The sequence below is a fragment of the Oncorhynchus masou genome, chromosome 31 (genome assembly GCF_036934945.1).
Source record: "Oncorhynchus masou masou isolate Uvic2021 chromosome 31, UVic_Omas_1.1, whole genome shotgun sequence".
In the NCBI taxonomy this organism is placed as follows: Eukaryota; Metazoa; Chordata; class Actinopteri; order Salmoniformes; family Salmonidae; genus Oncorhynchus; species Oncorhynchus masou.
In genome coordinates, this window is record NC_088242.1 from 47,644,696 (window position 1) to 47,671,541 (window position 26,846).

The following is a 26,846-nucleotide window of genomic DNA, read 5'->3' on the forward strand; positions in this document are numbered from 1 at the left end:
GAGAGGGAGGAGGCAGAGAGTGCTGGCACAGCAGAAACCAGCTCCTGGAGCACACAGGACCGATAGTGTCTGAGTTTGGGCCAGATTTCCAAACACCCAGCCAGAGAGACGTATCTTTTTTCCCCTCCTCGGCTTCTGTCTCTCTGAGTTGCATGGTGGCATTAAAGGGATCCAGAGTGAAAAAGGCTAAACAACAGCTATTCACTTAGTCTGGGAATGAATGAGGCATCCAGTAGAGGCACATAATGTAGGAGATTTAGGAATATGAGTTGTCAGTAATGAGACCTCCTGTCTCTCCGGTGAAGGAGGGACGAGATGGAGAGATGGAAGGATGGAGGGAGGATGTTGATGAGAAAGTTGAAGGTCATACACAGCTTCTGTAAAGAGATCAAACAACTACAAAAATAAGGGAATGGGAAAAAGGAGGGAGGGGGAGGCAGATGAGAGGAGGATGAGTGTGGGCAGCTGACCTTGTTACAGGCTAATTCCTGGACAGCCTCTATCTCTTCTCTCCTGCCAAACCCAAGACCTGCAACTTTAGCACTATACTCTCAATCTCCTCCCCTATCTTCCTCTCATCTCCTCTATTCTTATACCCTTCCATATTTCCTCTCTGGCCTCCTCTGTGTTCTCCCTCCCTCCCCCCGCTCCCTCCCTTTCCCCATCTCTCACTCATCTCTGCCTCCTCCTCATCCTCCTCCTCCTCCTCCTCCTTCTCTCCTCCTCCTCCTCCTCCTCCTCCTCCTCACTGTATTAAACCCTTGGCTGTAGTGAACGCTGCTCTTTCTGACTCTCTCCTAATCTGTCCATTTGTTCTTCAACCTTCAGCTCTGATTTACACTCTTACTCACTCCTTTTTCCTCCTTCTCTCTTCCTCCCCCGCTCTCTCTCTCCTGCCCAGCTCCTTTCTCTCACTCTCCCTCTCCCCCATCCCACTCTCCTCTGTGGATCACAACCCTGCTTTAGATAGCTTTAATTTCTTCTGCTCCTCAAAGCTGAGTCTTAGCACATGAACTTCTGAAGTGGCTTGAGCCCTTCTGGTATCTTTAAGCGCCTGCTTGAATACTAATACTCTATTTCAGGAAGGAAACTTTGCTCAGTACAGTTTGCACTCTCCATGCCACTCTCAGGGCTGGATATGGGACAGTTTTATATAGTACTTATAGGGTGGATTCTGTAGGTTCTTTAGACCTCAGGCTCACCTCTGTCACTCAAAGGGAAACTTACTAAGATGACTAGGCATGTAAACCAAGTTTTCTAACTATTGCTTAGAAAGGACAACTGATAAAGGCTCTTTAGCTAAAATGTTGTCAAATAAATCTGCAACAAGGAGAGATGTTTGTGGAACTTTCTTTTCCATGTTGTAAAGACCATCGACCAAATCCTTCACTCCGTACACTAAACATCTTGTTCTAACTCTGACCTACTCTAAGGTCAATGGAAATACTGTAACTTTCTTTGTTGTCATTTCAAAGTGCTATGGACATTCACAATGTGACTATTCATGTGTCTTGGGTTTGGCAGGAGGGCTGTGAACTGAGAGAGATAGATTAGCCCGTCTCAATCCATTATGCCAGTGGAACAATTCCAATTGTTGCCTGACCACATCGTTATGTACATACACTCTCTCCACAAACCATTAAACTCCTTCTCTCTCCCTCTATCTATCCATCTCTCTTTCTATTTTCCCCTCTCTCTCACTATCCCATCAGCTCTCTACCCTCTCCATCGCTCTCTATTTTCCCTCTATCCTCTATCCTCTCCTCCCTTCTTTCCCCTGGCACATTCCCGTCTCATTTGTAATTCAGATTTCACCCTGACAGTGTTTGACCACCACAGAAAGAGAGAAAACATAGGCTGTCCAGGAATTAGACTGTAACGAGGTCAGATGCTCACACTCATCCTCCTCTCAAATGCTTTTCCCTCCCTCCTTTTTCCTCCTTTTTGTAGTGCTTGATTTCTTCACCGCAACTGCCATCACCCACAATTTATGACCTTCAACTTTCTCATTAACACCCTCTCCCCATCCTTCCATCTCATCCCTTCTTCACCGGAGAGACAGGAGCTCTCATTACTGACACCGGCAATTTACTGCCAAACTGTCCACCTCTTTCTTCATCTCCCTCCTTTACTCTCCACCTCTCTCTCTCTCTCCTGTTTTGTTTCTTCTTCTCTTCATCTGAACCTGTTAGTCTATCTATCTAAATTCTCTTAGCTCCATCTCACAATCTCTTTCGCTTCCTCTTTTTCCCTTTCTCTCTCCCTCCCTCTCTCTTTGTCTCTCTCCTTTTCTCTTCTTTACATAATAATATGTATAATAATATCTAAATCTGTATTCCCCAGCCCACACTCTAGCTCCTGGGTCATCTGTCTGTCGGTGAGTGTAATGGTTGAGGTTGGCAGTAGGTTGCATGGCTCCTGTGTCTGTCTGTGGGTCAAAATCAAAAGTAACAGTCAGTATCTGGTGTGGCCACCAGCTGAATTAAGTTCTGTTGTGCATTGACTGCAACAAATTGGCAGTTATTGCTGTGAGAGCTTAGCCCACTCTTCCACCAAGGCACCTGTAAGTTCCCTGAAATATCTGTGAGGAAAGGCCCTAGCCCTCACCCACCGATCCAACAGGTCCCAGACATGCTCAATGGGATTGAGATCCGGGCTCTTCGCTGGCCATGGCGGAACACTGACATTCCTGTCTTGCAGGAAATCATGCACAGAACGAGCAGCATGTCTGGTGGCATTGTCATGCTGGAGAGTCATGTCAGGATGAACCTGCATGAAGGTTACCACATGAGGGAAGAGGATGTCTTCCCTGTAACACACAGCGTTGGGATTACCTGCAACGACAACAAGCTCAGTCAGATGATACTGTGACACACCGCCCCAGACCATGACGACCCTCCACCTCCAAATCAATCCCGCTCCTGAGTATAGGCCTCAGTTTAATCACTCATTCCCTCGACAATAAACGTGAATCCGACCAGACAAATCCACGACTCGTCAGTGAAGAGCACTTTTTGCCAGTCCTGTCTGATCCAGCAACGATGGGTTTGTGCCCATAGGCGACATTGTTACCGATGATTTCTGGTGAGGACTTGCCTAACAACAGGCCTACAAGCCCTCAGTCCAGCCTCTCTCAGCCTATTGCGGACAGTCTGAGCACTGATGGATTGTGCGTTCCTAGTGTAACTCAGGTAGCTGTTGTTGCCATTCTGTACCTGACCTGCAGGTGTGATGTTTGGATGTACCGATCCTGTGCAGGTGTTGTTTGACATGGTCTGCCACTGCGAGAACGATCAGCCTACTAAAGGTTGCACCTTAGCAGAAAACTGCATGTCCGATAGCTCGTGGGCTGTCAGAGATGGTCGCCTCGCTTCGAGTCCTAAGGAAACTATGCAGTATTTTTTTAAATATATTATTTCTTACATTGTTACCCCAGGAAATCTTAAGTCTTATTAAATACTGCCGGGAAGAACTATTGGATATAAGAGCGACATCAACTTACCAACATTACAACCAGGAATACGACTTTCCCGAAGCGGATCCTCTGTTTGGACCACCACCCAGGACAATGGATCTAATCGCAGAAGTCAACCCAAAACAGCGGCGCCACAGAAGGGGCAGACGGAGTGGAAAATCTGGCCAGGCTCTGTAAACGTGCACATTGCCCACCGCTCCCGAGTATACCACTCGCCAGTGTCCAGTCTCTTGGCAGCAAGGTAGACAAAATTTGAGCAAGGGTTTCCTTCCAGAGAGACATCAGAGATTGTAACATCCTCTGTTTCACGGAATCATGGCTCTCTCAGGATATGTTGTCAGAATAGATTCAGCCACCATGCTTCTCCATGCATCGTGCCGACAGAGATAAACACCTCTCTGGGAAGAGGAAGGGAGGGGGTGTATGCTATATGATTAATGACTCATGATGTAGTCATAACAACATACAGAAAGTCGTTCTGCTCACCCGACCTAGAATTCATTCCGATCAAATGTTGGCCATATTACATCACAAGGGAATTCTTGTCAGTTATCATCACAGCTGTGTACATTCCCCCTCAAGCAGACACCACGACAGCCATCAAGGAACTTCACTGGGCTCTACGTAAACTGAAAACCATATACCTGAGGCTGCATTTATTGTAGCTGGGGATTTTACCTAAGCAAATTTGAGAACAAGGCTACCGAAATTCTATCAGCATATTGATTCTAGTACTCGCTGGGGTAATACACTCGATCACTGCTACTCTAACTTCCGCAATACATTTAAAGCCCTCACCCACCCTCCCTTTGGCAAATCCGACCATGACGCCATCTGGCTCCTACCGTCTTATAGGCAGAAACTCAAACAGGATATACCAGAGACTAGAACCATTCAACGCTGGTGTGACCAATCGGACTCAAGATTCAAGATCTCAAGATTGTTTTGTTTTGATCACACAGAGAACAACATCAATCTATACTCTGTCTCGGTGAGTGAGTTAATAAGGAAGTGCATTAGAGATGGTGTACCCACTGTGACTACCCTAACCAGAAACTGTGGATGGATGGTGGCATTCGCACAAAACTGAAAGTGCGAACCACCACATTTACCCATGGAAAGAGTTCTGGAAATATGGTGGAACATAAAACAGGCAATCAAACAAGCAAAATCCCAGTACAGGGACAAAGTGGAGTCGCAATTCAATGGCTCAGACACGAGACGTATGTGGCAGGGTCTACAGGAAATCACAGACTACAAAAAGAAAACCAGCGACGTCACAAACACCGACGTCACGCTTCCAGACAAACTAAACACCTTCTTTGCCCGCTTTGAGGATAATACAGTGCCACCGTCAAGGCCCGCTAACAAGGACTGTGCCTCTCCTTCTCTGTGGCCAATGCTAGTAAAACATTTAAACGTGTTAATTCTTGCAAAGCTAATGGCCCAGACGGCATCCCTAGCCGCGCCCTTGGAGCATGCGCAGACCAGTTGGCTGGTGTGTTTACAGGCATATTCAATCATTCCCTATCCCTGTCTGCTGTCCCCAAATGCTTCATGATGGCCACCATTGTTCCTGTACCGAAGAAGAGAAAGATAACGGAACTAAATGACTACCAGTACTCACTTCTGTTAACATGAAGTGCTTTGAGAGACTGGTGAAGGATCATATCACCTCCACCTTACCGGCCACCCTAGACCCACCCCCCTAGACCCACCTCAATCACCCTAGACCCACTTCAAAGAGGAACGTCAAGAGGAATACCTATGTAAGAATGCTGTTCATTGACTACAGCTCAGCATTAAACACCACAGTACCCTCCAAGCTCGCCATCAAGCTGGAGGCACTGGGTCTTAAACCCGCCCTGTAAAATTGCTTCTGGACTTTCTGAAAGGCCGCCCCCAGGTAAGGTAGGAAACAACATCCCCACATGGGTGCGTGCTCAGCCACCTCCTGGATTCCCTGTTCACCCACGACTGCGTGGCCTTGCACGCCTCCAACTCAATCATCAAGTTTGCAGACGACACAACAGTAGTGGCCTTGATTACCAACAATGACGAGACAGCCTACAGGGAATAGGTGAGGGCACTCAGAGTGTGGTGTCAGGAAAACAACCTCACACTCAATGTCAACAAAAGGAGATGATCGTGGACTTCAGGAAACAGCAGATAGCACCCCCCCATCCACATCAAAGGGACAGCAATGGAGATAGTGGAACGTTTTAAGTTCCTTGGCGTACACAACAGACAAACTGAAATGGTCCACTCACACAGACAGTGTGGGGAAGAAGGCGCAGCAGCGCCTCTTCAACCTAGGAAGCTGAAGAAATTTTGCTTGTCACCCAAAACCCTGACAACATTTTACAGATGCACAATCGAAAGCATCCTGTCGGGCAGTATCACGGCCCGGTATGGCAACCAGGTTTACTGTTTACTTGAGCAATCTAAGATGGGAGGGAGTTCCATACAATCATGGCTCTATATCATACTGGTTGCTTTCTTGAATTTGTTCTGGATGTGGGGGCTGTGAAAAGACCCCTGGTGGCATGTCTGTGGTGGGGTACGTGTGTGTCAGAGTGGTGTGTAAGTTGATGATGCAAACAATTTGGAATTTTCAACACTAACGTTTTTTATAAAAAATAAGAAGTAATGCAGTCAGTCTCTCCTTTACCTTTAGCCAAGAGAGACTGGCATTCAGAGCATTGATATTAGCCCTCGGATTACAGTGAAGAGCAAGACATGCCCGCTCTGTTCTGGGCCAGCTGCAGTTTTTCGGGGTCCTTCTTTGCAGCACCTGACCATTTGACTGGGTAATTATCAAGATAAGGTAAACTAGAGTTTTCAGGACTTGCTTTGTGGAGAGAGATTTCAAAAAAGCAGAGCATCTCTTTATTACGGACAGATCTCTCACCATCTTTACAACAATTTAATTAATGTTTTGACCATGAAAGGTAACAATTTAAGGTAACACCAAGTAATTTATTCTCAACTTGCTCAACATCCATGTTATTCATTATCAGATTCAGCTGAGGTCTAGAACCAATGGTATTATTTGTACCAAATACGATGGTTTTAGTTTTAGAGGTGTTGAGGACTAGTAAATAAGGTGCCACACATTCTAAAATTGAATGCAACTTTTTATTTCACTAGCTGTAGTTGTTGAGGCATATAGGGTTGAACCATAAGCATACATAGACACACAGGCTTTGTTGAATGCCATTAGTAAAAATAGAAACGAGTAGAGGGCCAAGGGATCTGCCCTGCGTTAGACGACACTATGCATGTTTAACATTAGCGAAGATTCTATTAAATCAAATCCAATTTTATTGGTCACATACACATGATTAGCAGATGTTAAGGCGAGTGTAGAGAAATGCTTGTGCTTCTAGTTCTGAGCGTGCAGTAATATCTAACAAGTAATCTAACAATTTCACAAAAACTGTTTTATACACACACAAGTGTAAAGGAATGAATAAGAATATGTACACAATAAATATATGGATGAGCGATGGCCGAACGGCATAGGCAAAATGCAGTAGATTGTATAGAGTATAGTATATACAGTACATATGAGATGGGTAATGTAGGGTATGTAAACATTATATAAAGTGGCATTGTTTAAAGTGACTAGTGATACATTTATAATCTTCCATTTTTAATTATTAAAGTGGCTAAAGAATTGAGTCAGTATGTTGGCAGCAGCCACTCAATGTTAGTGATGGCTGTTTAACAGTCTGATGGATTTGAGATAGAAGCTGTTTTTCAGCCTCTTGTTCCCAACTTTGATGCAATTGCACTGACCTCACCTTCTGGATGATAGCAGGGTGAACAGGCAGTGGCTCGGGTGGTTGTTCTCCTTGATGATATTTTTGGCCTTCCTGTGACATCGGGCGGTATAGGTGTCCTGGAGGGCAGGTAGTTTGAACCTGGTGATGTTTTGTACAGACCTCACTACCCTCTGGAGAGCCTTACGGTCGTAGGTGGAGCAGTTGCCGTACCAGGCGGTGATTCAGCCGGACAGGACACTCTCGATTGTGTGTCTGTAAAAGTTTGTGAGTGTTTTTGGTGACAAGCCAAATTTCTTCATTTCAGTTTGTCCTTGATGTGTACTACGAGGAACTTAACTTTCTACCTTCTCAACTACTGTTCCATTGATGTGGAAAGGGGGGTGCTCCCTCTGCTGTTTACTGAAGTCCACAATCATCTCCTTGGTTTTGTTGACATTGAGTGTGAGGTTATTTTCCTGACACAACACTTCGAGGGCCCTCACCTCTTCCCTGTAGGCTGTCTCATCATTGTTGGCAATCAAGCCACCACTGTAGTGTCGTCTGCAAACTTGATGATTGAGTTGGAGGTGTGCATGGCCATGCAGTCATGGGTGAACAGGGAGTACAGGAGAGGGCTGAGAACGCACCCTTGTGGGGCCCCAGTGTTGAGGATCAGCGGGGTGGAGATGTTGTTTGCTACCCTCACCACCTGGTGGGCGGCCTGTCAGAAAGTCCAGGACTCAGTTGCATAGGGCGGGGTTGAGACTCAGGGTCTCGAGCTTAATGACGAGTTTGGAGGGTACCATGGTGTTAAATGCTGAGCTCTAATCGATGAACAGCATTCCTACATAGGTATTCCTCTTGTCCAGGTGGGTTAGGGCAGTGTGCAGTGTGATTGCGGTTGGGTCGTCTGTGGACCTATTGGGGCAGTAAGCAAATTGGAGTAGGTCTATTGTGTCAGGTAGGGTGGAGGTGATATGATCCTTGACTAGTCTCTCAAAGCACTTCGTGATGAAGCAAGTGAGTGCTACTTGTTTATCTCCGTTATCTTAGCTTTCTTGGGAACAGGAAAAATGTGGCCCTCTTGAAGCATGTGGGAACAGCAGACTTGGATAGGGAGTGATTGAATATGTCCATAAACACATCAGCCAGCTGGTCTGCATATGCTCTGAGGACGCGGCTAGGGATGCCGTTTGGGCTGGCAGCCTTGCGAGGGTTAACACGTTTAAATGTTTTACTCACGTTGGCTGAGGTGAAGGAGAGCCCACAGGTTTTGGTAGTGGGCCATGTCCTCAAAGCATGCAAAGAAGTTGTTTAGTTTGTCTGGGAGCAAGATTTTATTTATTTTACCTTTATTTAACCAGGCAAGTCAGTTAATAAGAATACATTCTTATTTTCAATGACGGCCTGGGAACAGTGGGTTAACTGCCTGTTCAGGGGCAGAATGACAGATTTGTACCTTGACAGCTCGGGGGTTTGATCTCACAACCTTCCGGTTACTAGTCCAACGCTCTAACCACTAGGCTACCCTGCCGCCCCAAGATGGCAGTGTCCATGACGGGGGTGGTTTTCTTTTTGTAATCTGTAATTGACTTTAGAACCTGCCATATACATCTTGTGTCTGAGCCGTTGAATTGTGACTCTACTTGGTCTCTATACTGCTGCTTAGCTTGTTTGATTGCCTTGCGGAGGGAATAGCTACACTGTTTCTATTCGGTCATGTTTTGGGTCGCCTTGCCATGATTAAAAGCAATGGTTCGCACTTTCAGTTTTGCTCGAATGCTGCCATCAATCCACGGTTTCTGGTTGGGGAAGGTTGTAATAGTCACCTTGGGTACAACATCACCGATGCACTTGCTAATTAACTCGCTCACCGAATCAGCGTATACATCAATGTTGTTGTCTGAGAATATCCGGAACATATCCCAGTCCACGTGATCAAAGCAATCTTGAAGCGTGGAATCAGATTGGTCAGACCAGTGTTAAGCAGACCTGAGCACAGGCGTTTCCTGTTTTAATTTCTGTCTATAGGCTGGGAGCAACAAAATTAAGTTGTGGTCAGATTTGCCGGAAGGAGGGCGAGGGGAGGCTTTGTGTGCGTCGCGGAAGTTAGAGTAGCTATGATCCAGAATTTTACAGGCCGGGTCGTGCTTTTGATATGCTGATAAAATTTAGGGAGCCTTGCTTTCAGATTAGCCTTGTTAAAATCCCCAGCTCCAATAAATGCAGCCTCAGGATACGTGGTTTCCAGTTTACATAGAGTCCAATACGGTTCTTTCAGGGCCGTCGAGGTGTCTGCTTGAGGACGGTGGGAGGACGGGGGGGGGGGATATACATGGCTGTGATTATAATTGAAGAGAATTCTCTTGGTAGATAATGCGGTCAGCATTTGATTGTAAGGAAATCTAGGTCAGGTGAACAAAATTACTTGAGTTTCTGTATGTTGTTATGATCACACCACGACTCTTTAATTATAAGGCATACACCCCCTTCCTCCTTTTTACCAGAGAGGTGTTTGTTTCTCTCGGCTCGATGCGTGAAGAAACCGGGTGGCTGTACCGACTCTGATAACGTATCCCGAGTGAGCCCTGTTTCCGTGAAACAGAGAATATTACAATCTCTGATGTCTCTCTGGAAGGCAACCCTTGCTCGAATTTCGTCTACCTTGTTGTCAAGAGATTGGACATTGGCGAGTAGTATACTCGGGAGCGGTGAGCGTTGTGCCAGTCTACGGAGCCTGACCAGAAGACCGCTCTGTCTGCCGCTTCTGCGGCGCCGTTGTTTTGGGTCGCCTACTGGGATCTGATCCATTGTCCTGGGTGGTGGTCCAAACAGAAGATCCGCTTCGGGAAAGTCGTATTCCTGGTCGTAATGTTGTTATGTTGACGTTTCTCTTATATTCAATAGTTCTTCCCAGCTGTATGTAATAAGACTTAAGATTTCCTGGGGTAACTGTATAAGAAATAATACATAAAAAACAAAATACTGCATAGTTTGTTAAGAACGCAAAGCGAGGCAACCATCTCTGTTGGCGCCATCCCCCGTCTGTGTTTAATTAGATAGATTGCTCTGAAATCATGAAATGGCACGGGTTGAAAAGCCATAACATATACGTTTTTTTTCAACAACAGGTTATGGTAAAAAATATCAAATACTGGTACAAGTTGCTACAATCTTCTTATTATCAATGTCTTTCAACCAATCATCTGTCATTTGTGTCAGTGCAGTACATGTTGAGTGCCCTTCTCTATAAGTCTACTGTTAATTTGTTTACATAGAAATAGCATTGTATGTGGTGAAACACAATGTTTTCAAAAAGTTTGGTAAAAGTCAGCAGCAAGCTGATTGATTGGTTACCATTCTTGGGTAACGGAATAACTTTGGCTTCCCTCCAGGTCTGAGGACAAGTTTTTTTCTGCAGAATCAGATAGAAAATATGACACAAAGGAGTGGCAATATAGTCCCTTACCATACTTGCCAATACCAGGTGATTTCTGATTGTTGATGGAGAATAATATATATTTTTAAACGTCATCCACACTACCTTTAGAGAATTAAAAATGACAATGCTTTTCTTTCAGTATTAGTTATTTTATGCATGAAAATGATGGCTCACAGTTGTTGCTGACATTTCATTCCTAAGTTTCCCTACTTTGCCAATGAAATAGTTATTAAAGTAAATGACAACATCAAGAGTTTACAATGTAGCCAAGCTGTGTTTCTATGCACCTTTGAGCCAAATGAAAAAAAATTACAGGATATTTGTATCTTGATAAAAACAGCTCTGCTTGCCTTGGTAAGTAAAATCAACCAAATAAGCCATTTCTACCATATTTTCGGTCAATGAATATGCTTGTTGAGACTACACTTTTGCTGTTCCTCATACTTTCATGATTTTTCTGTTTCTTCACGATTTGTTGTCAAATACAGTACCAGTCAAAAGTTTAGAGACACTACTCATTCAAGGGTTTTTCTTTATTTTTACTATTTTCTATATTGTTGAATAATAGTGAAGATATTAAAACTATGAAATAACACATATGTAATCATGAAGTAACCAAAAAAGTGTTAAACAAATCAAAATATATTTTAGATTCTTCAATGTAAGCACTTTGCACAATCTTGGCATTCTCTCAACCAGCTTCAACTGGAATGCTTTTTCAACAGTCTTGAAGGAGTTCCAACATATGTTGAACACTTGTTGGCTGCTTTTCCTTCATGCTGTGGCCCATCTCATCCCAAATCATCTCAATTGGATTGAGGTCGGGTGATTGTGGGGGCCAGGTCATCTGATGCAGCACTCCATCACTCTCCTTCTTGCTCAAAACAACCTGGAGGTGTGTTGGGTCATTGTTTTGTTGAAAAACAAATGATTGTCCAACTAAGCGCAAACCAGACGGGATGGCGTATCACTGCAGAATGCTGCATTAGCCATGCTGGTTAAGTGTGCCTTGAATTCTAAATAAATCACTGACAGTGTCACCAGCAAAGCATCCCCACGCCAACACACCTCCTCCAAAATGTATCTTTTGCATTAGAGGTAACTCTGGGTTTTCCTTTCTTATGGTGGTCCTCATGAGAGCCAGTTTCATCATAGCGCTTGATGGTTTTTGCATCTGCAATTGAAGAAACTTTCAAAGTTCTTGAAATGTTCCACATTGACTTACCTTCATGTCCTAAAATGATGATGGACTGTCATTTTGAGCTGTTCTTGCCATAATATGGACTTGGTTTTTAACCTAATAAGGTTTTCTTCTGTATACCACTCCTACCTTGTCACAACACTGATTGGCTCAAACTTATTAAGAAGGAAAGAAATTCCACAAATTAACTTTTAGAAAGGCACACCTGTTAATTTAAATTCCTTCCAGATGACTACACCATGAAGCTGTTTGAGAGAATGCCAAGTGTGCAAAGCAATCATCAAGTCAAAGGCAGGCTACTTTGAAGAATCTCAAGTATAAAATATTTCTCTATTTGTTTAATTAACACTTTTTTGGTTACTACATGATTCCATATATGTTCTTTCATAGTTTTGTTGTCTTCACTTTTATTATACAATGTAGAAAACAGTACAAATAAAGAAAACCCTGGAATGAATAGGTGTGTGCAAACTTTTGACTGGTACTATTTATATCTGCCAAAATAACCTATTTTGTTAATTATAATGCTATATTATTTTTTTATGTGAACATAATCAATGACCAAATTTAAATGCAAATTCCAGATTGCATTTTCAAGTTGACAGTTTTGTTCAATGCCCTACCAGAAAAAACTTCCATATTGCGAAAGAAAATGAATATAAGATAAATCAAGGCTCACTTTTGTACGATATTGTGATCACATTCTTTGTGGCAAAAACAAGATGAAAACAATGTGCAATTAAACAATGCTTTTTCTTAACCTACAAGTACAAAATTCAAATCCTTATTGGGTAAACCAATATTATTCCTCCATTTTTTTTTTATTTCCTCATTGTCATGAGTTATCCTGCCCACGTTCTTAACAGTTTGCCTGTGAATTTGTCACTGTAGTTGGGATTGTCAGGGGAGGTGCATTATATTTTTGAGAGTCACAGAGTTGGTTCTGGATATGTCAATCGATCATTATGGGTGGTATTTTCAAGAAAAGGGGCGGGAGTCACAGGGTTGGTAGGGTTTCAGACTTGTTCAATTATTATTATTGTTGGGATTTTCAGGGATGGGAGTATATTAGTAATCTAGTCATTAAAACTATTTTTCAATCTAATTAATTGTAGCAAAATCTGAGAAAATGTGTTGTGTTCTGTTCATAAAAATGGATTCTTCATAAAAATTGCAGGATATATATATTTTTGAATGCTAAAAAACAAATAAATGCCATCTGGGAATGGTCCCCCAGATCCCTCCACCCTCCCAAGCTTTTGACACCCACCGTCAGACAAAGTCAGGCACCCTTGTCTCTGTGTGTAAAGCTTGAGGTTGGTAGCAGGTTGCATGGCTTCTGTGTCTCTCTCTGTGTGTAATGCTTGAGGTTGGTAGCAGGTTGCATGGCTTCTGTGTCTCTCTCTGTGTGTGCGTGCGTGCGTGCGTGCGTGCGTGCGCGCGTGTGTGTGTAATGCTGGAGATTGGTAGGAAAAGACCTAAACAGGTTTTTTGCCAAACAGAGACGACTAGGCACTCTGACAGTATAGTTGATGTTGAGAGGGTCCTAGGGCAAGGAGAGGGAGATCTTTCTCTCTCTCTCTATTTATCTCTGTCTCTCTCTCCATCTCGTTCTTTCTCTCACACTATCTCGTACACTCTTTACTACAGACAGTGTATCCATTTCATCTACTGTACAGTACAACTTCATCCTTCAATCCTTTTCCGTCTCTCTTACTCATTCACTCTTTCAGGCAATAGTGGAGGCTCTAGGCTTCATATCTTCATAGTGGCATGGGTCCAGACAGCTGAGTAGTATGCTGTGAACTGTCTCAATGGCACCACTAGTACTTCACTTTACTGGCCTAAAACAAATAGCCTAGTGCTATTAAGGGCCAAACTTGAGAGTGAAAACAGAGTTAGCCTACTTAAAGAAAACCCCACTTAATTTTCCTCTGATTGCAAACCTCTCTCGGGCAGTGTTTCAGAAGTGATCTGTTAGAGGGTGCTTGAATAATGAAGTCTGCTTCATCCTAAACAAGTAATTACCACTACTCAGCGTGCATGATGGGAAAGCACTGTCAATGTACATTTATTACTGTCAGAGAGAAACTGACTGTGGAGTACTAGCTATAAACAGTACAGCTCAGAGAAATATGAGTTTACTATAAACTGAAATGAAGCTGGCAATATAGCACACCCAAAAGTCTATCTGTAGTGCTGAAACATCATCGTTCATCTGTCTGTGGTTTGTGTTTGTGTGTTCTCTGCTGCTCACCTCCCTGCTCACACAGCTGCTGGGCAAGAGCGTCTTTGAAGATAATCTGTCCTCGATGTGTAGCAGTGGCCCTGAGAGAGAGGGATGGTGATAGAGGTATGGCGATAGAGAGAGGGACGGGAATAGAGAGAGGGTGATAGAGGGAGAGAGACAGAGGGAGATGCAGAAAGAGCATTAAGTCAAAGTGTGCCGAGGGTAAAGATGAGACTATCAATATAAAGATTAACTTTGAACAGATGCCTTAATTCACCAGTAGATTTTTTTAAATGGTGTATGTCTGTCTGTATGTGTTGAAGTGTCGCCTTTAGCCTTTTGGGGCCCCTCAGCAAGATTTGATTGGGGGCACTCCCCTACCTCACAGGCAAAACGTTTTAGTGTCACCCAGTGCTTTGTGAACTGGGAAGTGCCGGAACAAAAGGTGGGTGACCATTTCATGAAATTCTGCATTATTTTAGATAACTGGAGACTTTAACCTCTTGAAACTCTGGGGGCGCTATTTCATTTTTGGATGAAAAAAGTTCCCGTTTTAAACAAGATATTTTGTCACAAAAAGATGCTCGACTATGCATATAATTGGTAGCTTTGGAAAGAAAACACTCTGACGTTTCCAGAACTGCAAAGATATTCTCTGTGCGTGCCCTAGAACGTGAGCTACAGGCAAAACCAAGATGAAACGGCATCCAGGAAATGAGCAGGATTTTTGAGGCTCCGTTTTCCATTGTCTCCTTATATGGCTGTGAATGCGAGAGGAATGAGCCTGCCCTTTCTGTCGTTTCCCCAAGGTGTCTGCAGCATTGTGACGTATTTGTAGGCATATCATTGGAAGATTGACCATAAAAGACCACATTTACCAGGTGTCCGCCCGGTGTCCTGCGCCGAAATTGGTGCGCAAACCTCAGCTGCAAGTATTTTTCCATGGAATTCAGAGAAGAAAGCAGGCTTCCACGAACGATATATCAATGAAGAGATATGTGAAAAAACACCTTGAGGATTGATTCCAAACAACTTTTGCCATGTTTCGGTCGATATTATGGAGTTAATTCGGAAAAAGTTTGACGTTGTTGGTGACTGAATTTTCGGTTCGTTTCGGTAGCCGAATGTGATGTACAAAACGGAGCGATTTCTCCTACACAAAGATTCTTTCAGGAAAAACTGAACATTTGTTATGTAACTGAGAGTCTCCTCATTGAAAACATTGAAGCTCTTCAAAGGTAAATGATTTTATTTATTTGGTTATCTGGTTTTTGTGAAAATGTTGCGTGCTAAATGCTACTCAAAATGCTAAGCTAGCTTAGCATACTCTTACACAAATTAGTGAATAGCTATGGTTCAAAAGCATATTTTGAAAATCTGAGATGACAGTGTTGTTAAGAAAAGGCTAAGCTTTAGAGCAGGCGCATTATTTTCATTTTATTTGCGATTTTCAGAAATCGTTAACGTTGCGTTATGCTAATGAGCCTAAATCAAATCAAATCAAATCAAATTTTATTTGTCACATACACATGGTTAGCAGATGTTAATGCGAGTGTAGCGAAATGCTTGTGCTTCTAGTTCCGACAATGCAGTAATAACCAACAAGTAATCTAACTAACAATTCCTAATCTACTGTTTTATACACAGTGTAAGGGGATAAAGAATATGTACATAAGGATATATGAGTGAGTGATGGTACAGAGCAGCATAGGCAAGATACAGTAGATGGTATCGAGTACAGTATATACATGTGAGATGAATATGTAAACAAAGTGGCATAGTTAAAGTGGCTAGTGATACATGTATTACATAAGGATGCAGTCGATGATATAGAGTACAGTATATAGGTATGCATATGAGATTAATAATGTAGGGTAAGTAACATTATATTAGGTAGCATTGTTTAAAGTGGCTAGTGATATATTTACAACATTTCCCATCAATTCCCATTATTAAAGTGGCTGGAGTTGAGTCAGTGTCAGTGTGTAGGCAGCAGCCACTCAATGTTAGTGGTGGCTGTTTAACAGTCTGATGGCCTTGAGATAGAAGCTGTTTTTCAGTCTCTCGGTCCCAGCTTTGATGCACCTGTACTGACCTCGCCTTCTGGATGATAGCGGGGTGAACAGGCAGTGGCTCGGGTGGTAGATGTCCTTGATGATCTTTATGGCCTTCCTGTAACATCGGGTGGTGTAGGTGTCCTGGAGGGCAGGTAGTTGATGCCCCGATGATGCGTTGTGCAGACCTCACTACCCTCTGGAGAGCCTTACGGTTGAGGGCGGAGCAGTTGCCGTACCAGGCGGTGATACAGCCCGCCAGGATTCTCTCGATTGTGCCTCTGTAGAAGTTTGTGAGTGCTTTTGGTGACAAGCCGAATTTCTTCAGCCTCCTGAGGTTGAAGAGGCGCTGCTGCGCCTTCTTCACGATGCTGTCTGTGTGAGTGGACCAATTCAGTTTGTCTGTGATGTGTATGCCGAGGAACTTAAAACTTGCTACTCTCTCCACTACTGTTCCATCGATGTGGATAGGGGGTGTTCCCTCTGCTGTTTCCTGAAGTCCACAATCATCTCCTTAGTTTTGTTGACGTTGAGTGTGAGGTTATTTTCCTGACACCACACTCCGAGGGCCCTCACCTCCTCCCTGTAGGCCGTCTCGTCGTTGTTGGTAATCAAGCCTACCACTGTTGTGTCATCCGCAAACTTGATGATTGAGTTGGAGGCGTGCGTGGCCACGCAGTCGTGGGTGAACAGGGAGTACAGGAGAGGGCTCAGAACGCACCCTTGTGGGGCCCCAGTGTTGAGGATCAGCGGGGAGGAGATGTTGTTACCTACCCTCACCACCTGGGGGCAGCCCGTCAGGAAGTCCAGTACCCAGTTGCACAGGGCGGGGTCGAGACCCAGGGTCTCGAGCTTGATGACGAGCTTGGAGGGTACTATGGTGTTGAATGCCGAGCTGTAGTCGATGAATAGCATTCTCACATAGGTATTCCTCTTGTCCAGATGGGTTAGGGCAGTGTGCAGTGTGGTTGAGATTGCATCGTCTGTGGACCTATTTGAGCGGTAAGCAAATTGGAGTGGGTCTAGGGAGTCAGGTAGGGTGGAGGTGATATGGTCCTTGACTAGTCTCTCAAAGCACTTTATGATGACGGAAGTGAGTGCTACGGGGCGGTAGTCGTTTAGCTCAGTTACCTTAGCTTTCTTGGGAACAGGAACGATGGTGGCCCTCTTGAAGCATGTGGGAACAGCAGACTGGTATAGGGATTGATTGAATATGTCCGTAAACACACCAGCCAGCTGGTCTGCGAATGCTCTGAGGGTGCGGCTGGGGATGCCGTCTGGGCCTGCAGCCTTGCGAGGGTTAACACGTTTAAATGTTTTACTCACCTCGGCTGCAGTGAAGGAGAGACCACATTTATCCGTTGCAGGCAGTGTCAGTGGCACTGTATTGTCCTCAAAGCGGGGCAAAAAAGTTATTTAGTCTGCCTGGGAGCAAGACATCCTGGTCCGTGACTGGGCTGGATTTCTTCCTGTAGTCCGTGATTGACTGTAGACCCTGCCACATGCCTCTTGTGTCTGAGCCGTTGAATTGGGATTCTACTTTGTCTCTGTACTGACGCTTAGCTTGTTTGATAGCCTTACGGAGGGAATAGCTGCATTGTTTGTATTCAGTCATGTTGCCAGACACCTTGCCCTGATTGAAAGCAGTGGTTCGTGCTTTCAGTTTCACACGAATGCTGCCATCAATCCAAGGTTTCTGGTTAGGGAATGTTTTAATCATTGCTATGGGAACGACATCTTCAACGCACGTTCTAATGAACTCGCACACCGAATCATCGTATTCGTCAATGTTGTTATTTGACGCAATACGAAACATGTCCCAGTCCACGTGATGGAAGCAGTCTTGGAGTGTGGAGTCAGCTTGGTCGGACCAGCGTTGGACAGACCTCAGCGTGGGAGCTTCTTTTTTTAGCTTTTGTCTGTAGGCAGGTATCAGCAAAATGGAGTTGTGGTCAGATTTTCCGAAAGGGGGGCGGGGCAGGGCCTTATATGCGTCGCGGAAGTTAGAGTAACAGTGATCCAAGGTTTTTCCGCCGCTGGTTGCGCAATCGATATGCTGATAAAATTTAGGGAGTCTTGTTTTCAGATTAGCCTTGTTAAAATCCCCAACAACGATGAATGCAGCCTCCGGATAAATGGTTTCCAGTTTGCAAAGAGTTAAATAAAGTTCGTTCAGAGCCATCGATGTGTCTGCTTGGGGGGGATATATACGGCTGTGATTATAATCGAAGAGAATTCTCTTGGTAGGTAATGCGGTCTATATTTGATTGTGAGGAATTCTAAATCAGGTGAACAGAAGGATTTGAGTTCCTGTATGTTTCTTTCATCGCACCATGCCTCGTTAGCCATAAGGCATACACCCCCACCCCTCTTCTTACCAGAAAGGTGTTTGTTTCTGTCCCGTTGGCTGCACCGCATCGGATAGCGTCTCTCCAGTGAGCCATGTTTCCGTGAAGCACAGAACGTTACAGTCTCTGATGTCCCTCTGGAATGCTACCCTTGCTCGGATTTCATCAACCTTGTTGTCAAGAGACTGGACATTGGCAAGAAGAATGCTAGGAAGTAGGGCACGATGTGCCCGTCTCCGTAGTCTAACCAGAAGACCGCTACGTTTCCCTCTTTTTCGGAGTCGTTTTTTGGGGTCGCTGCATGCGATCCATTCCGTTGTCCTGTTTGTAAGGCAGAACACAGGATCCGCGTCGCGAAAAACATATTCTTGGTTGTACTGATGGTGAGTTGACGCTGATCTTATATACAGTAGTTCTTCTCGGCTGTATGTAATGAAACCTAAGATGACCTGAGGTACTAATGTAAGAAATAACACATAAAAAAACAAAAAACTGCATAGTTTCCTAGGAACGCGAAGCGAGGCGGCCATCTCTGTCGGCCCCGGAAGTCTAGGCTTTATTCACGATCCCGGATCCGGGATGGGGAGTTTCAAGAGGATAACCTCTCATAATGTTTTTTTATAACTCACAAATTATCAAAATGACAGGCTACTTTGACAAAAACAAACTGAGAATCTGAAATCAAGAATAACAATATTGTCTTGAATCCATCAATAGCCTGGACTTAGGTGTGTGGAGACACACATACTGTACAATATGAGGAGGAAATTATAGTCCTAAAAGAGATTTCCAGTGATTGGCTGATGCGCTGGTGCTAAAAGCTTATGTCTCTCTTGTTTTACTTTGTAAAACAATGTGGTTCGCTCAATAGGCCTATTTGTCAGCCTACATACTGATTATTCTTTTCTTTTCAACCTGATACATTTGCTTTCCAACCTGTGTTTTCCCGTAACTGTATTTCAAATATTGCGATGCCTGTTTTGACTGCATGCTATTCAATGACAGATTTGCTGCATGTTCCCGACTGTAGGCATGCCTTGTGACTGGGCTACACACAATCCACAGCTAGGCATAGATTATTTTTATAAGCCATCGATCCTCTGTGGCTAAATGATATGCCTACTCCCGGTGTAGTATTTTGAATGATTAAATGTATTTCTGAACAGACAGCAGTAGTTCCATAACAATTGATCAGGGGTGCTGCGACACTTCCAGCACCCTGCCCACCAAAGTACAATGCTAGAGAGATGAGAGTTGCAGGCTCATGTCTATCAGAGCAGAGAGAGGGAGAGAGGTCATAGAAAGACACCTCTCTCACCACAGCAATGGCCCAATGTGTTGGTCTATATAAGCTACAATTTTGCACAAACCATAAACCCAGGCCTGGCCAACATGACTCAATTCTTAAAATATCAGGCATGTTTTCATATTACGTTTTTCAAAGGGGCAGGAGAATCACAGAGGGGTCAACTTGAAGTCACACTAATGGCTTTTATTCAAATTTTTACATTGCAAATATTGACAATTATTTTTCATGCCACGAGAGGCACCGGATCCTGGAAATTGTGTTCTGGAACCAAATTGTAAAAAACTGAGAGGATCTGGCTCAAGTTAAGCACTGGTGCCCCTCTCTTGGCAGTGGATGCATTTTTTCAGTATTTTGTAGTGAATTTCCTGCAATTATACATATTACAAAGTGAAAGTGTTTTGCAACTCTTCACATTTTGCCATGGGGCAGAGAACATTTTGCAGTTTTAAAGAAACTGTCCTGTAAAAATCTCACTTTTAAAAGTCCAATGCAGCTGTTTTTTTTATCTCAATATCAAATCATTTCTGGGTAACAATTAAGCACCTTACTGTGATTGTTTGAAATTAAAATGGTCAATAAGAAACAAAAAATGCTTCTTAGCAAAGAGCAATTTCTCAAGCTAGAATTTTGCTTGGACTGTCTGGGAGTGGTCTGGGTGGGGAGGGGAAAACTGAAAACTAGCTGTTATTGCAGAGAGGTTTCGAACTCTCTCTTATTGGCATATAAAATCAATTACTTGGTGATGTCACCAGGCAGGCCAAAACTCCATCCCATCAAAACAGACTGAAATTTCAGTACTTCTTTCAAACAGCTCTTACACTAAATGGGCATTATCATAATTTTCACAATTTCACAGATTTATCCCAACCTCAGTGTAACGCCGTTCTTCGTTTGTCGAAAGAGAGTCGGACCGAAATGCAGCGTGTTGGTTACTCATGTTTATTAGTGAAACAAATAACGAAACTATACATGAAATAACTAATAAATACAAAACAACAAAACGGAACGTGAAACCTATTACAGCCTGACTGGTGAACACTAACACAGAGACAGGAACAATCACCCACGAAATACAAAGCGAACCCCAGGCTACCTAAATACGGTTCCCAATCAGAGACAACGAGAATCACCTGACTCTGATTGAGAACCGCCTCAGGCAGCCAAACCTATGTAACACACACCCCTAATCAGCTACAATCCCAATAACTAAAAACCCCACTAAGAATACAACAAACAATAAACCCATGTCACACCCTGGCCTGACTAACTAATTAACTAAAACACAAAATACTAAGACCAAGGCGTGACAGAACCCCCCTAAGGTGCGGACTCCCGAACGCACCTCAAAACCATAGGGAGGGTCCGGGTGGGCGTCTGTCCATGGTGGCGGTTCCGGCTCCGGACGTGGACCCCACTTCATAAATGTCATTGTTCCTCCCCTTCGCGTCCTGGGATGATCCACCCTCGCCGCCGACCATGGCCGAATAGTCCTCACCCAGAACCCTACATAACAGAGGAGCAGCTCGTGACTGAGGGGCAGCTCGTGACTGAGGGGCAGCTCGGGACTGAGGGGCAGCTCGGGACTGAGGGGCAGCTCGGGACTGAGGGCAGCTCGGGACTGAGGGACAGCCCAGCACTGAGAGGCAGCCCAGTACTGAGAAGAAGCCCAGTACTGAGATGAAGCCCAGCCAGGCAGTTGAATCCGGCAGATCCTGGCTGACTGGCGGATCCTGGCTGACTGGCGGATCCTGGCTGACTGGCGGATCCTGGCTGACTAGCAGATCTGGCAGATCCTGGCTGACTGGCGGATCCTGGCTGACTGGCAGATCCTGGCCGACTGGCGGATTCTGGCTGACTAGCAGATCTGGCAGATCCTGGCTGACTGGCGGATCCTGGCTGACTGGCGGATCTGGAAGAGTCTGGTTGACTGGCAGATCTGGAAGAGTCTGGTTGACTGGCAGATCTGGAAGAGTCTGGCTGACTGGCAGATCTGGAAGAGTCTGGCTGACTGGCAGATCTGGAAGAGTCTGGCTGACTGGCAGATCTGGAAGAGTCTGGCTGACTGGCAGATCTGGAAGAGTCTGGCTGACTGGCAGATCTTGAAGAGTCTGGCTGACTGGCAGATCTGGAAGAGTCTGGCTGACTGGCAGATCTGGAAGAGTCTGGCTGACTGGCAGATCCTGGCAGACTGACGGCTCTGGCTGCTTCATGCTGACTGACGGCTCTGGCTGCTCCATGCAGACTGGCAGCTCCTTGCAGACTGGCAGCTCTAGCTGCTCCATGCAGACTGGCAGCTCCTTGCAGACTGGCAGCTCCTTGCAGACTGGCAGCTCTAGCTGCTCCATGCAGACTGGCAGCTCCTTGCAGACTGGCAGCTCCTTGCAGACTGGCAGCTCTAGCTGCTCCATGCAGACTGGCAGCTCTGGCTGCTCCATGCAGACTGGCAGCTCCTTGCAGACTGGCAGCTCTAGCTGCTCCATGCAGACTGGCAGCTCTGGCTGCTCCATGCAGACTGGCAGCTCTGGCTGCTCCATGCAGACTGGCAGCTCTGGCTGCTCCATGCAGACTGGCAGCTCTGGCTGCTCCATGCAGACTGGCAGCTCCTTGCAGACTGGCAGCTCTAGCTGCTCCATGCAGACTGGCAGCTCCTTGCAGAATGGCAGGTCTAGCTGCTCCATGCAGACTAGCAGCTCAGGCTGCTCCGAACAGACTGGCAGCTCTGGCTGCTCCATGCAGACTGGCAGCTCTGGCTGCTCCATGCAGACTGGCAGCTCCTTGCAGACTGGCAGTTCTGGCTGCTCCATGCAGACTGGCAGTTCCTTGCAGACTGGCAGCTCTAGCTGCTCCATGCAGACTAGCAGCTCAGGCTGCTCCGAACAGACTGACAGCTCTGGCTGCCCCATGCAGACTGGCAGCTCCTTGCAGACTGGCAGCTCTAGCTGCTCCATGCAGACTAGCAGCTCAGGCTGCTCCGAACAGGCAGGAGGCTCCGGCAGCGCTGGAGAGGAGAAAGGCTCCGACAGGGCAGGAGAGGCGAGGCGCACTGTTGGCCTGATGTGTGGTGCTGGCACTGGTGGTATTGGGCTGAGGACACGCACAGGAAGCCTAGTGCGGGGAGCTGCTACCGGAGGGCTGGGGTGTGGAGGTGGTACTGGACAGACCGGACCGCGCAGGCGCACTGGAGCTCTTGAGCACCGAGCCTGCCCAACCTTACCTGGTTGAATACTCTCGGTTGCCCTGCCAGTGCTGCGAGGAGAAATAGCCCGCACTGGGCTATGTAGGCGAACCGGAGACACCGAGCGCAAGGCTGGTGCCATGTAAGCCGGCCCAAGGAGACGCACTGGGGACCAGATGCGTAGAGCCGGCTTCATGGCATTTGGCTCGATGCTCAATCTAGCCCGGCCGATATGCGGAGCTGAAATATACCGCACCGGGCTATGCACCCGCACTGGGGACACCGTGAGCACCACTGCATAACACGGTGCCTGCCCGGTCTCTCTAGCCCCCGATAAGCACAGGGAGTTTGCGCAGGTCTCCTACCTGACGCAGCCATACTCCCTGATAGCCCCCCCCAAGAATTTTTTGGGGCTGATTCCCGGGTTTCCATCCACGTCGCCGTGCTGCCTCCTCATACCAGCGCCTCTCCGCTTTAGCCGCTTCTAATTCCTCCTTGGGGCGGCGATATTCACCAGGCTGAGCCCAGGGTCCTTTTCCGTCCAGTTCCTCCTCCCATGTCCAATTCTCCAAATGGTGTAGCCTCTCCCACTGAAGCTGCTTCTGTTGCCTCTCGTGTAGCTCCTGCCTGTTAACACGCTGCTCGGTCCGAGTGTGGTGGGTGATTCTGTAACACCGTTCTTCGTTTGTCGAAATAGAGTCGGACCGAAATGCAGCGTGTTGGTTACTCATGTTTATTAGTGAAACAAATAACGAAACTATACATGAAATAACTAATAAATACAAAACAACAAAACGGAACGTGAAACCTATTACAGCCTGACTGGTGAACACTAACACAGAGACAGGAACAATCACCCACGAAATACAAAGCGAACCCCAGGCTACCTAAATACGGTTCCCAATCAGAGACAACGAGAATCACCTGACTCTGATTGAGAACCGCCTCAGGCAGCCAAACCTATGTAACACACACCCCTAATCAGCTACAATCCCAATAACTAAAAAACCCCACTAAGAATACAACAAACAATAAACCCATGTCACACCCTGGCCTGACTAACTAATTAACTAAAACACAAAATACTAAGACCAAGGCGTGACACTCAGTGTGGAAATATATATGAAACACAGGAAAAATCAAATTTCTGACGACTTTGAAAGTTCGTATTCTGATATCTTTATTGTTCGATATTAAAGACACCAGCAAATCAGCTCAAATTGATTTTGATTTTGGAAATCTGTTCCAAGGTATTCCCATGTGTAATAGAGAGATATAGTCCCTTTTGAAAATATTCACAACCCTAGACCACGTTTTGAATTTAATAGCCATTTTTTTTGTCAACGCTAAAAATAATAAATAATAAATAAAAAAAGTTAACAAGATTTTTATAATGAATGGAAAATAAAACACGAATATATCTTGATTAGATAAGTAGTCAATACATGTTAGAATGACCTAAGAGCTTTGCACACCTGGATTGTACAAAATTATTCCATTATTATTAAAAAAATAATTCAAGCTAAGTCAAGTTAGTTGTTGATCATTACTTGACAGCCATTTTCAATGATTTCATTTTCATAGATTTTCAATCCGATTTAAGTCAAAACTTTAACTACTTTAACTTTAACTACTAACTTTAACAAAACTTTAGCCACTCTGGAACATTCAATGTCGTCTTGCTAAGCAACTCCAGTGTATATACTTGTGTTTTAGGTTATTGTCCTGCTGAAAGATGCATTTGTTTCCCAGTGTCTGTTGGGATGTGGCCTGTGCTTAGCTCTATTCCTTTTATTTGTGTCCTAAAAAAACTCCCTAATCCTTACTGATGACCATAACTTGATGTAGCCACCACCATGCTTGAAAATATGAAGAGTGATACTTAGTAATATGTTGTGGTGGTTTGCCCCAAACATCACGGTTTGTATTCAGAACAAAAAGTTAATTTATTTAGTGGCTTACTGCAAACATGTTGCATGTTTTGGAATATTTCAATTCTGTACAATACTGTAGTTCTGTACAATTCTGTACAATACTGTATACTGTAGTATTGTGGAGTAACTACAATGGTGTTGGTCCATCCTCAGTTATCTCCTATCACAGCCATTAAACTCTGTCACTGTTTTGAAATCACCATTGGCCTCCCTGAGCGGTTTCCTTCCTCTCTGACAACCTAGTTATGAAGGGTGCATGTATCTTTGTAGTTTCCATCAAAAGTGTAATAAATAATTGCACCATGCTCAAAGGGATAATCAATGTCTTTTCTTATTTTTTACCATCTGCCAATGGGTGCCCTTCTTTGTGAACCATCTACGTAACATTGCAAAAATCAGAAACTTTCTGTCCAAAAATGATGCAGAAAAATTAATCCATGCTTTTGTCACTTCTAGGTTAGACTACTGCAATGCTCTCCTTTCCGGCTACCCGGATAAAGCACTAAATAAACTTCAGTTAGTGCTAAATACGGCTGCTAGAATCCTGACTAGAACCAAAAAATTTGATCATATTACTCCAGTGCTAGCCTCCCTACACTGGCTTCCTGTCAAAGCAAGGGCTGATTTCAAGGTTTTACTGCTAACCTACAAAGCATTACATGGGCTTGCTCCTACCTATCTCTCTGATTTGGTCCTGCCGTACATACCTACACGTACGCTACGGTTACAAGACGCAGGCCTCCTAATTGTCCCTAGAATTTCTAAGCAAACAGCTGGAGGCAGGGCTTTCTCCTATAGAGCTCCATTTTTATGGAACGGTCTGCCTACCCATGTCAGAGACGCAAACTCGGTCTCAACCTTTAAGTCTTTACTGAAGACTCATCTCTTCAGTGGGTCATATGATTGAGCGTAGTCTGGCCCAGGAGTGGGAAGGTGAACGGAAAGGCTCTGGAGCAACGAACCACCCTTGCTGTCTCTGCCTGGCCGGTTCCCCTCTTTCCACTGGGATTCTCTGCCTCTAACCCTATTACAGGGGCTGAGTCACTGGCTTACTGGGGATCTCTCATGCCGTCCCTGGAAGGGGTGCATCACCTGAGTGGGTTGATTCACTGATGTGGTCATCCTGTCTGGGTTGGCACCCCCCTTGGGTTGTGCCATGGCGGAGATCTTTGCGGGCTATACTGAGCTTTGTCTCAGGATGGTAAGTTGGTGGTTGAAGATATCCCTCTAGTGGTGTGGGGGCTGTGCTTTGGCAAAGTGGGTGGGGTTATATCCTTCCTGTTTGGCCCTGTTCGGGGGTGTCCTCGGGTGGGGCCACAGTGTCTCCTGACCCCTCCTGTCTCAGCCTCCAGTATTTATGCTGCAGTAGTTTATGTGTCGGGGGGCTGGGGTCAGTTTGTTAATATCTGGAGTACTTCTCCTGTCCAATTCGGTGTCCTGTGTGAATCTAAGTGTGCATTCTCTAATTCTCTCCTTCTCTCTCTCGGAGGACCTGAGCCCTAGGACCATGCCCCAGGACTACCTGACATGATGACTCCTTGCTCTCCCCAGTCCACCTGGCCGTGCTGCTGCTCCAGTTTCAACTGTTCTACCTTAGTATTATTCGACCATGCTGGTCATTTATGAACATCTTGGCCATGTTCTGTTATGATCTCCACCCGGCACAGCCAGAAGAGGACTGGCCACCCCACATATGCTCTCTCTAATTCTCTTTCTTTATCTCTCTTGGAGGACCTGAGCCCTAGGACCATGCCCCAGGACTACCTGACATGATGACTCCTTGCTCTCCCCAGTCCACCTGGCCGTGCTGCTGCTCCAGTTTCAACTGTTCTGCCTTATTATTATTCGACCATGCTGGTCATTTATGAACATTTGAACATCTTGGCCATGTTCTGTTATAATCTCTACCCG

The 26,846-nt window shown here is 45.1% G+C and overlaps 1 protein-coding gene across 4 annotated transcripts in view; it reads right to left on the reverse strand.

Annotated features, from left to right (window-relative positions):
• LOC135524034 (reelin-like) overlaps positions 1–26,846 on the reverse strand; it is a 298,396-nt gene that overhangs the window by 139,543 nt on the left and 132,007 nt on the right. For all 4 annotated transcript variants that reach the window (XM_064951167.1, XM_064951168.1, XM_064951166.1 and 1 more), the window contains exon 4: positions 14,143–14,213. In XM_064951167.1, the coding sequence (XP_064807239.1) occupies positions 14,143–14,213 (71 nt within the window). The remainder of the gene's footprint in view (positions 1–14,142; positions 14,214–26,846) is intronic.